At 41.7% G+C, this 11,999-nt stretch overlaps 1 protein-coding gene across 1 annotated transcript; it reads right to left on the reverse strand.

Annotated features, from left to right (window-relative positions):
* Positions 1-144: 144 nt before the first annotated feature.
* On the reverse strand, positions 145-11,956 carry LOC102225223 (ubiquitin carboxyl-terminal hydrolase CYLD-like). Its single transcript, XM_014472566.2, has 17 exons — positions 11,867-11,956; positions 11,407-11,632; positions 9,439-9,556; positions 9,139-9,296; positions 6,919-7,392; positions 6,724-6,829; positions 6,210-6,637; positions 4,787-4,952; positions 4,505-4,646; positions 3,551-3,673; positions 3,296-3,387; positions 3,094-3,157; positions 2,408-2,591; positions 1,462-1,570; positions 1,231-1,349; positions 921-1,128; positions 145-839 (listed from the first exon to the last, which is right to left on the reverse strand). The coding sequence occupies exons 2-17, from the start codon at positions 11,575-11,577 to the stop codon at positions 655-657; spliced, it is 2,847 nt and encodes a 948-aa protein (XP_014328052.2). The 5' UTR covers positions 11,578-11,632; positions 11,867-11,956; the 3' UTR covers positions 145-654.
* Positions 11,957-11,999: the final 43 nt, after the last annotated feature.

Here is an 11,999-nt window from a genome sequence, read left to right on the forward strand (position 1 = left end):
TAAGGGAATGATCACATCTTTATATTTTAGTGTTATGCCATTTTCAGATGACAAACTAAACAGTGCTCTGAGATATTCAGATATGTCCGGATATTGTTTGAAAAACAAAACCAAAAAAAACCGGCAATAACAAATACAACCAAAAACAGATCAAACTTAGGGCTTTAATTATATCAAACATTACCCACAGTGATACGCTGCAACATCTAAACATCACATGAAGAATAAAAGTTAAACGTGTATGTGCATCTTAGCTGTCAGTTCAGAACAATCATACTATATACAAACTTACTGACAATCAAATAAAGCAGTGCAAACTGTATTAAGTATACATGAGTCACATATAAGAGGCACAGTGGTTCTGTACAGTGTATGCACATTGAGAAACAGATTAAACACAGATATAAGGTCTGAGTGATTAAGGCTCAGCTTCCTCATGTTTGTTCAAAAGGCAACCCCCCCTCCCTCCAAAAAAAAAAACAACAACATATAACTCCCATTATAAAGATAATCAATGCTGTTTAAGGTCGGTTGTTTTTGCTACATATCTTGTGAGTGCATTTGTTTCTTTTTTCCCCCCCACTTTTTATAGGAAAAACATTTTCAGGGTGTTTTTCTTCTCTTCTTCACTTCACTTCACTGGTTGTCTTCATATCACTTGTAGAGGCTGAGCTCTGGGCTGTGGTACAGGCACATGTAGGAGTCGCAGAGCAGCCTCCGGGCCGACTCCCTCAAAGACGAGGCGTCCACCCTGCTCAGCTCCTCCTCCGACAGGCCCAGGTAGCGGCCCACCTCGGGACACCCCCTCACCTGGGGGATGTTGAAGCCGTTCTCGCCACCTGGGCGAGGAAGCGAACAAACAAATGTGAGGCTTTTATGTTTGACAAAAGAGAAGTGATTTGTGCTGCCCTCCCGCTCACCTTCTCGGTCTGCCATGCTGTCAAAGAACAACCAGTCGGAGGCCTGGGGTCCGTGCTTGACGAAGCTGACGTAATGGCTGGTTTCGATGCACGTCACCGCAAAGAGAGACATCCGCTGGCGGGTGTGATGCAGAGGGCCCGACCACGTCCCCTGAGGAACGGCGATCTTGACCGGGTTGTGCGACGCGCGGTTCCTGTGACTGTGAACCTAGTCGTGCACAGAAGAAAAAACGAACAGAATCAATACCGCTCTTGTTTTTTTTTTTATCATTATTATTTTTGACAGATTTTCCAGGTGATGAAGGGATACCTGCGTGTTGCACGTCTGGCAGTATTGCTTTAGATGTCCGGGAGTGATGTCCAAGTCTTCGTAGCACTGCACACACTCCCACTCGGCTACAGCCTGGCAGATACTGCACTGCCTGAGAGCTACAGACACAGGTACACACAGCAAGAGATATATTCATAAATGAAATAAAAACTGCAAGTGAAACGAGCAAAACATGATATTAGACACAACAGACAAGCAATAAAACCTTACTGTCATCCAGCAAATCTGTGATATCCAGACTGAGGGTGGGCAAGATGGCGTCAAACATTTTGAAGTCCTTCCCAAACCGGGGCATTAGCAGAAGTAGACAGGAGGGAGCCTGGTGGGGCAAGGAATATAAATACAAGTTCTTGTAAGAAGCTCAGGCTCAGACTTTGTCTGATCAATGTTTTAGCGTTCATAAAACTCCCTATGCTGAGGTCAAGCTAAAAGACTCATGTCTTGATTCTCTAGTACATTCACGTTTTTGCAGTAAACTTAAAAGTCCAACAATGATGGAGTCAAGATGGACTAAGAAAAATATTAACGCAACACTTTTACAGCAATATGAAGATTGCATGTCACCTCTGTTTAAAGTAGCCAAAAGAAAGAAGAACTTTTGTAATTCTTGGGTAGTACAGTTAGTCTTGTAAAATCCAGCCCCTTGTCCTAGGCTTTAGGCTTCGTCCAGAGGGTTTGGGCTCTCGGCTATTGAGAAACGATTGCTTCCAGGAGGCGTGGCCTCTGTTGAGGTATTCAATTTTACCCAATCGGTAACGTTTGTCCACAAGTTCGGTGCTATGAAGCTTATCGGAAACTGCTTGCGCTGTAAACAACCATCCTCCACAGTGCAGAGAGAAGTGCCAAACTGAACGAGGCTGCTGCTAATGTTAATTCAATATTTGGAAGCTTGGCCGACACGGACTGAACGTCTTCCTTCACTTCCTCTGCTGCCATGGTTAAAACTACAGACAGACTACGCAAAATATTTACGTCAATGTTCACAACTTCTTCTTCTTCTGATAGGCCTGGTCAAAAACAGACTGGAGACAATCCAAGTGAAAGGCAGAAAGCCTAAACTGTGCTGTAAGCAAGATTTTCTTTTTTTTTCGTAGAGGAGTTGCACAGGCAGGCAATGGCCATGGTACCAGCTGGATGATGAAATCCTGAGCTTTACCTCGGCAAACTTGAGGCCGCCGTGCAGGAAGGAGGACTCCAGCAGGGACTGAACGCTGGCGACCCTCATGGACGCGGGTGAGGCCATGGGGATGGGCGAGTTGACGGGGGGCGCAGGAGAGGCAGGGAGTGTTGGTGGAAAGAGTTGGTAGAGGTGGCACTCCTGAGCCTGCTGAGTCACTGATCTGAAACAGAGAAAAAGGGAGGAGGACAGGTGTGACCTTTAGACGCGGCACATCGAAAAAGTACTTTCCCCTGGGGTTACTGAAGTCGTAAACATGATTTTTGGGGGGGATTTTGTCAATGAAAGCAAAGTTTTAAAGTTAAAAAGTACATTCTGTAGCTTCTCTTGTTGCCACGAATGCAGAAAATGACTTGTAGTGCAGCAAAAACAACTCAGATTTTCATTCACTTAAGAGATTTCTGCACTAGTGTCTCCAGTGTGTCTCTAATATCGTGTGAGCTAAACTAGCCGTAGGTCTCGGTTGTGCTGTGCTCTTGCACAGGAACGCAAGCAATGGAGGGAAACGGCAACGTTGTCGCTGCGACAACCAGACATGATGGCATTGTTTGCACATGAGCTACAGGTCTGACTGCAGCTGTGACCGCATTTGAACCAGGAAGAGCACGTTAACCTGCAGCCGGTCTTATATGCTGGTAGAATAGAGGAGGCGATGAGTAAATGACCTGATCTTTAGGAGCGGCTCGACTCGCAGCAGCTGGAAAAGCTTGTTCAGGAACTCCTCGGGATCTGACAGACAGGGCGAGAGAGCAGAGTGGCAACATTCCTTAGCTTTATTAACAGAGAACTTAAAAAAAAACAAAAAAACAAGGGAAAAAAAAAGAAGAAAAGCAGGAAATCAGAGGCCCGGACACAATGCATGCACACCTTTTTCCTGGTTGGTGAACCCTGCGTTGCTGTTGGCAGCTTCCAGCAGGCGCCTCAGAGCCATGGTCTTACTGGCACACACGTAGCCGTTCCTTAACAGAGCGACACACACACCTTTTAGATTATGTTCTGTGTGGGGTGGGGAATTTTGCTTTTCAGAAACAATCAGAGTATCTGTGTTTCCAATACAAACATGTGCAACTCTTTGTCTGCATTCTGCTAACCTTGAGAAAAGAAAAGAAAACACACACACACCTTCTCAGTGGGTTGACTATCTCACAGCGAAGCAGGTCCTGAGCCAGTTTGGAGCTTTGGTTCGTTTCGGCGTCAGATGGCCAAAATAACACCCAGTCTGCCGAGCTGCAGCAGGAGAACAAACTGCAGGCAAAGGGAATCAAATCATTGTTTCACTTGTTATCCATTTCTTTGATTGACAGAAAAGAGGAGTCTGTCAGTTTCCTGCATCTCGAATAAACCAGATTTACCTGCTCTACTTTGACAAAAAAAAACAACAACATTTAAATGTTTCCCTGTGGGTATCTAGGCATTTGTAAGAAAATGGGTTTCAATCTTTAATGCTTCGGATATTTTGTTCCCTTCTCCTGACCGGCACATTTGTACAATAAAACATATTTTTTATATCTTTTGTAACCTATACGGTAACTTTGACTGCAGTCTAAGAATGCAGGTAAAAATCCAACGAGGACAGCTGATCTTTATTTCAGGCTAGTCCAATTTGATGTAGTTGATTATTGAGTGTAGGGCTGAAACGATTAATCGTGATGAATCAATTACTGAAATAATTGTCAACCAATTTAGTAATCAAATAATTGTTAGCTGGAGTATACAGACTCTGCTGAGAGAACAACACATGTAGACTTTTTCAGAAAATCTAATTATTTTCTTGAATTTTAGGCAAGAAAATGTTTTTTTTCTTTTTTTAAAAAAAGGAATTAAATTATTTGTTCCTTTGCATTTTATTAATGTATTTCTAATATTGTTTAAAAAAGGCCTAAGTGAAAAACCTGCAAAACATGACAATTATTTCTATCCGATTAATCGTCACGGGAAATTGTTCATTGATAACTAAAATAATCGTTTGTTGTAGCCCTAATTGAATGTCTCAATGTAATGTGTAGAATGCACATTTATGCAACCAGGTCACTGCTTCTATCGTTTTTCTCTCAAACACATTCATTTGTTTCTCACCTGAACAGCGTGGCGTCCAGGTAGCAGGAGTTGAGGTGACCCTGGATGCCTCTCTTTGAGCCTTCGTACAGCTGCCCGGCCTCGTCCCCGTCCACCGGAGGAGTGTGTTCGTCCACCCGCTCGCTTCCCCAATCTGCAAATGCTGAGAGCCACGGACGCAGGTTGGAATTACAAGAGAACGGGCGACATCGCCTTTAATATGGCAACAGGATGCAGAGATGTCCCAGCTTTCACAAAACTAGGTGCAGCCTCGCTTTGGCTAAGCGGCTGACGCTTTCTCACCTATCGAGTTGCAGCGCTCCACTTGGTTGACGGGCTTCTCGGGGACGGGGAACCTGGAGTCCCGTCTGCAGTTGCGAAGCTTGACGAACAGGCCCTTGTTGGCGGGGCAACGGAAGTGGCGTTCGCCGAGGTAACTGCCGTCTGTTCCAGCAGACAGCTCCTGCTCCTAAAACGCAAAAGTGTGGAAAAATACAAAACACGTGTGCTGTAATCCGGTTGCATAACTGTACACACCCTGAAAGTCATATTTTGTTGAATCACTTTCTGATTCTACACCTCTAATCGGTAGGAGTCGGTCAGCATCCCACATCATTTCCTATAGAATATAAATATCTACCACTATCCTAGAAACTGGCATATTTTCTGTCCCTTTCATGGGATACAGAACTTCAAGGTTTCTCTGCATGTTTCACCAACTCAAATTTAAGACGATTAAGTGACATTTGCGACATACTTCCACAAAAATATACAAACTTCGTCCCACCAACTGGCGATAAATTTGTACTTCGCAGAGACAGACGCAAAATGGCTAGCTAGCTGGCTAGCCAGGGTGTGTTAGCAGCTAGTTAGCGGTAGCCTCAACCGCAACGAGTCACGGAATGCAATGAAAATATGTGAGTGCAACTTAAACTTCTGCCTGACAGAAAAGTCCAGCAAGAATATCAAAATACAAAAAATGCTTGTTAAAATGAATTCAATACATTTTAAGGCCCTTATATTTTGGATACATGAATTTAAGATTTTTTAAGAAGACACCCTGTACATGTAGTCGTCGACATAAGCTTGAATAAATGTGTTACAACCTCCATGGCATCTTTCATTAAATTATACCAGTGCAGCGTTAATAAAACAACCCATGTAATGTTCATTTATTTATTGGTTCAAAACTATCAATTGGTTAATATCATGCGATTCATGGGCCATCACAAATATCACCAGGAGATATTTACTGAATTAAACATCTGACATGTATTATTAATCAAACTAATCTGGATTTGCATGTATTTACTGATGAGAAACATAAGAAACTAATTGGATTAACTCAAACATTGACAAAAAAAAATTACTTCTACTGATGGAGAATAAAAAAAAGGTTAGGCTTGAATCTTTGACTCTCACACTGAAGAATAAGATCATTGACTTGCATGTTTGGAGAAGAAACAAGAGGTGCAACAACATATTAATATGGATTAGCTTTGGTTCGTGATTCCTTACTTTTTCCTTCTATTTTATCCAACAGAATGTCTCATTAATTACAACCCTTTATTGAATTTAAGATAGTTTAGAAAACCAGAAAGCTCCGATGTTACCTAAAACAGTTCTGTGTCGTGTCCGAGATCAGTTTTGTGCAGAACCTCGACAATATTTAAAGGTCAAGAGAAATTAAACTGAACAAGAAAACCGAAGCTGAAGCTACACTCACCAGCTCAATTCCTGCCACCAGCTCCTTGACGGCCCCCAAGTGACCAATCCATCGGATAACCCCGAAGAGCGGCGGGTCGTTCACCTCGACCATCGACCCGACCTCCAGCTCCGTCTCCAGTCCCGTTCCTCCGTAATCATCTACACCCTCCTCATTCTCCTCTTCGTCGTCTACAGGTCTTAAAGGGCTGTGGGAACCGTTGGTGTGCTCCGAGGCTGACACTAGCGTTAGGTTTTGAGGTTTTGGAGGCGGCAGTGGGCGCGTGAGTAAAGGTTTGTGTGTAGGCTTTGGAGGAGGAAGAGGAGGCTTGAGTGCTTGTTTAGTAGGCAGAACCAGGGGCGGCCTGGGAGCAGGAGCTGGTGACGTCGGGGATTGTTTGGGATTAGGGGACAACGCTGGCTTCAAGATGGGCTTAGGAGATGTTTGTTCTGAGAACACAGAATTAAGAAAAAATAAAATAAATGAATATTTTCTGACTAGACAATCAATATGTGGGAGAAACCCTGTGATGCACCTGCAAAAACGCTGCTGACGGGAAGCAGCACTCCGTAGAGGTGACAGGGAATGTGGCAGAGCCTATGTTCCTTGTAAAGTCCGTCCCAGTTACCAGCAGGAGCATCCTGCAACAACAAATCGCCAACAAACCAATAAATAAGGAGAAGGATTCAACATCCTGAGGCCAAATGCATCTTGTGTGGTTCATGCTCACCAGAAGGACTCCGACGTGCGTCGAAGATCGGCCAGGCAGTGCGCCACAGAACTGCACCTCCCCGCCGTGGACAATGCCATCCACGGTGACGCACACTCTCTGGCCGATGTGGAACGGTGGCGGTGACGACGAGCCGCGTGGATTGTTGTGAATGGCGATGGGTGTCGACTCGGCCGTCCGCGAGAGCATGTCCTGCGTCTGCAGCTGGGCCTTGGGGCGATTGTGATTGAAGCTTATGCGACGCAGGTGGGGCTGGTTGGAGCGATCGTTGTTGCTACGGTGGCCGTTGACGCCGTGGTTGGTGCGGCGGGAACGGTCCCGGGTTTTCTCCGGAGCGTCGATGCTGTTCCTGCTGGACCAGTGGCGGAGGCGGATGTGGCTCACGGGGACGAAGAGGCCGCAGGCATCGGGACAGGAGAAGTAGCGGACGCCCTTGTTGGAACCATTGCAGGTTCCTCTACCCACTGCTGTACCCTGGAGGAGCAACAGGGAGGAAAAACAGGCTTTTCATGAGCAATTCATTGGTCTTTTTTTTGTATACAATAAAATTATTGCTGAAATGATTAATCTGAATAATCGGATTAATCATAACTAATGTGATGATTATCATGATTAATTCCACGACTATCATGATTAATCTGCGTTTTACAGATTAATCATGAAAAATAATTGGATCAATCTGATGATTATCATGATTAATCACGATAAATCATCTGATTAATTATGACTAATCACGCTAAATAATGATTAATCACATTAAATAACAATTAATCATGATTAATCATCGGATTAATTACGATAAATCGTCTGATTAATCACGATAAATCGGATTAATCATGATAAATCACGATAAATCATCAAATTAATCAAAATAAATCATCGGATTAATTGATCTGTGAAATAATTGTCAACTAATTCAGTAATTGCTAGCTGGAACATACAAATTCAAAAAAAAAAAAAATATTCAGAGCAGTAATTAACCCAAAACTAAATAAAAATATGTACATTTTACATTTAAGATGAAAACACCTAAATAAGTCTTAGCCAAATCTCATCAAGTGGCATAATTTTAGCTTCACTTGGTTCAGATTTACTGAAGGAATTTTATGGTATTGCATTTTAGGCAATGGAAACTATTTCCTTATTTATTTTTTAAAAAGAACTGAATTATTTGTTTATTTGCATCTTTTATATATTTCTGCAGATTTTTAAAATTTAATCTCTTGGGCCTTTTTTTATACAAAATTATAATATGCCATTTCTTAAATCGGATTAATCGTCAGAATAATCAATAGATTAGTTGATTACTAAAATAACTGATAGTAGCAGACCTGATTAAGATGTACTGTTAAGGCACAAATTAATCTGAGAATATCTGTGGTGTGAACTAATGATAAGGGTGATGGCACAGAGGCCTCTAAGAGTTGGAGCTCATCACCACACTATTTTCTCATTTTATATTGTTTTGCAAAATACCCAACTCTATGGTTTGATTTGAAAAACCATTTTAAATGTATTACAGGTTGTATTACAGTTTTGAGTTTAGCTATTAAGTTTGGAAAGTTCTTTAATTTCGTCAACATTCATCATATTTTCTAAGAAACAAATCAACACATTTCAATCCATATTTGGACATTCCTACTAATGACATCTGATTTGTTTTTCTGGGCTCTTTTTAGTGTTTATACATTGCAAATAGTCTTGTATGTAGAAAACAAAAAGTTGATCTAGTCCATTGTACATTCCTTGAAACCAGTTAAGCCACTTGTGATAACTGCACAGTATTTTATATTTTATTATTAATCATGTTTTTATACACATTTTTAACACTTAATGACTTTGTTTGTGTAAACCTACATACCTCGATGCTCCTGCTGCACCTAAATTTCCCTGATGTGGGATAATAAATATATTTCTATTTTATTTTTTTATCTGTATTCGGCGCCCTCGGACTGCTGAATAAAATCATGCGCCAACACATCCTAGAAGACAGAAAATGTAACCTCTTTTTGTAATTTCTTTATGATTTTGCTTCCACTCATAATTCAACAGTATAAATACTTTTCAAAGCATTGTAAATATATGAGATCGAACAATCCAACTTTGTTAACCTGTCTGCTTTAACAAGGTTAGACATTTTTTTCCCCCTCAAGTTACTTGTTCTGACTCTTCTTTTCACATCTATGGAGTTTTCCTGGGAACCCACGCCTCAAATATCACCTTTAGCTCCACTCCAAAATACAAAGCGCTGCTCCCTCCGCTGAGCGGTCCGATGTACTTGAGTTCTGCCTCGGCCAGCTCATCCTGAGCGCCGATCAGGACCCACAGCGGAGCATTGGTGGGGAGAGAAGCCAGCTGTCGCAGGTTGTCTGGATTGTCTGAAAAGCGCATAACACACGCAAAGATTAGAGTTAGAAAATTTTACTGCACAGACATTTGTCAAAAAAAAAAAAAAGATTTATGTCAATCTTCATGTGATCGCTCAACAATCTAATTCGCTTAACGCCGCTGACGCATTACTTAGTAGGTTTAGTCGAACGTCCAGGTCGGACACAGGCTCCACCAGTCCAACGAGGTCAGCTGAGATTTCCAGCAAGTATTTCTTTTCTATTTTCACCATGAGTCCATTGTCCAACACCTGCATGAAAATGAAAAGGACAGGTAGATCACACAAGGTGAGTAAAAAAAAAAAAAAAAGAACTATGTTGAGTACAAAGATTACCTTAAATTTACCTTAACAGTGAATTTAAGGTATGGCTAAGATTCATAACACTTTGTGGGGAAGGTTGACTTCTGATTCAGACACTTCCCTAGTACAACGATGGCAATAAAACAGTAACAGGAACAAACTTCAGTGTATATGACTGGGATTTACTGTGGTGAATCAACACGCAGCAGCGTATAATCATGAAGCGATCTACGCACCAAACAAATAATTGACTTCAGAGGCTAATCAGTACACAGACTCTACCCGCGACTGATTTCATTTCTTTAGATGTTTTGCGAAGCCCTCAGAGGTTTTCGTTTGTAAACAAACAGTGTCATGGCAACTCTGGGGGAGCTGCAGAGACACACAGCTCAGGTGGAAGAATCTTTTGACAAGATGCTCCCTCGCTAAAGATAACACAAGGTGGTAGCAGCGCCGTCTTTGCGATTTTAACTGCACGCGGCGGTATTTACATAACTCTGGTAACCATGTCGACCGTGTCGCGAACTCCACAAATTGGGCCTTCATGGGAAAAAAGGCCAGGTGAAATCCATAGTGGATTCCTTCAGCAAGGTTGAATGAATGGAAACCTGGCATTTCTTAAAAAAAATAAAATACATTTTAAATAAAAAATATAACCAAGGTGTGATGTTCCTTCTGCAAATAAATGATTTAACTATTTTAAAATCCCAATAAAATACACTGGAGTTGATGGTTGTAAAGTAACAAACTGTGGAAAGTCTGTTACAGTCTGTCCAATCACTGAAACGCGTTTAAATCTTATCAGGGCTGAAATAATTAATTGTGCCAAATCACTTATTGAAATAATCGTCAGCTAATTTGGTAATCAATTAATCGTTAACTAGAGCATGCAGACGTGAAAAAAAAGGTAATTTGCTGGGGAAAAAAACCCCAACATACCCAGACCAGTAAGCCAAATAAAAAGAACATCTCCTGTTAAACATGTTTTTTTATCTAAACATTAATTGACTCATAAAAAAACAAACATAAATAAACAAAGCAGATCAGCCCTACTATGTAATAATGTTAAGTCAAGCAGAAAGGGCTGAGCTTTTCACATGTTGATGTCAGAAGCATTTTTTAGCTGTAGATACACCTTTACTAAAAATGATCAAGCATGCGCTAAAGGAATCCTGCTTTTGCATATTTTTTTTTTTCAAATAAAGTGTTTGCTTTCTTGTTTAAAAATGAATTGAATTCTTTCTTTATTTGCATCTTTCATGTATAACCCTTTTGAAAGCCTTTCAGCCGTTTTTATTCCTCCTTTTGACAACGTGACAGCTAGATGAAATGTTTGAGCTCCAGCAGACATTTCTAAATCGTCACAGTATGATGAATCTGCACATTTTAGTTAAAATCATAGACTTGTTTTTGTTGTTCCTCATTGTCAAACTCACAGCTGAAGGGTTTCTGTATCTTATGTTTTCTCCTACATATAATGCTGTTTTTAAGTTATTTAAGTGCCCAAAGGTCTGTATTATTATTATTATTGTTGTTTTCATTTCTACAATATTTTGTGTTGTACAAAAAGGCTAAAGTGGTACGATAACAAAACTGCAGAATTTGGCAAATTTTAAAATCCGATTAATCGTCAGATTGATCGATAAATTAATCACACTCGTTGGTTGCCGTCCTAAATCTGAATGAACGTCATCGTTGTCCTAATTACGTATTGCTCAAGATATTTAACACGGTGATAATGAAGTGCAGCAAGTTTGGTTCGTGTACTCGAAAGAAGTTGCCATGAAGTCAGTTGGTACCTTAACCCAGAGGGCGTCCTTTCGGGTCCTGCCCTGGTCCTGCTCTTGGCAGATGAACCCCCTGCTCAGCAGAATGGGTCCCTCCAGATCGTCCTGGACCTGAAGGTCGGTCGAGATCAGGAACAGCTTGAAGGAACGACGCTTCCTGTTCTGCTCAGGGGCTCCTGACATTTTCGAGGTGTCTGTACCAGCAGCTGCTCCACGGCGAAAATCGAGCCCTCTTTCTCTATGAAGGTTAAAAAAAAAAAAAAAAAAAATTGTTCTCATTACGAGGAAGCGACAAGAGCGCCACGGTATTTCCGTTCACCTGGAGGAGTAACAGCGACGTCAGGTAGCAGCCGCGGAGAAGTTCGCATTAAAACTTTACTCGCTCCCACCTCAACCAAATTCCGCTCTCCTCGCACATTGTTCACTAATAAACAACTCGGACAACTTGGAAAACCAGTGGAAGACAACTCACCAACTTTTTCAACTCCGACCGTCAACATTTCCCTTCACATTTAAAGGAGCTCCGCTCAATAACAAACCGCACCATGAATCAGGAAGCGGCGTGATGAACAGCCGAACAGCCAATCGCGTGCGAGGGAACCAGA

The sequence above is a fragment of the Xiphophorus maculatus genome, chromosome 14, assembly GCF_002775205.1.
Source record: "Xiphophorus maculatus strain JP 163 A chromosome 14, X_maculatus-5.0-male, whole genome shotgun sequence".
In the NCBI taxonomy this organism is placed as follows: Eukaryota; Metazoa; Chordata; class Actinopteri; order Cyprinodontiformes; family Poeciliidae; genus Xiphophorus; species Xiphophorus maculatus.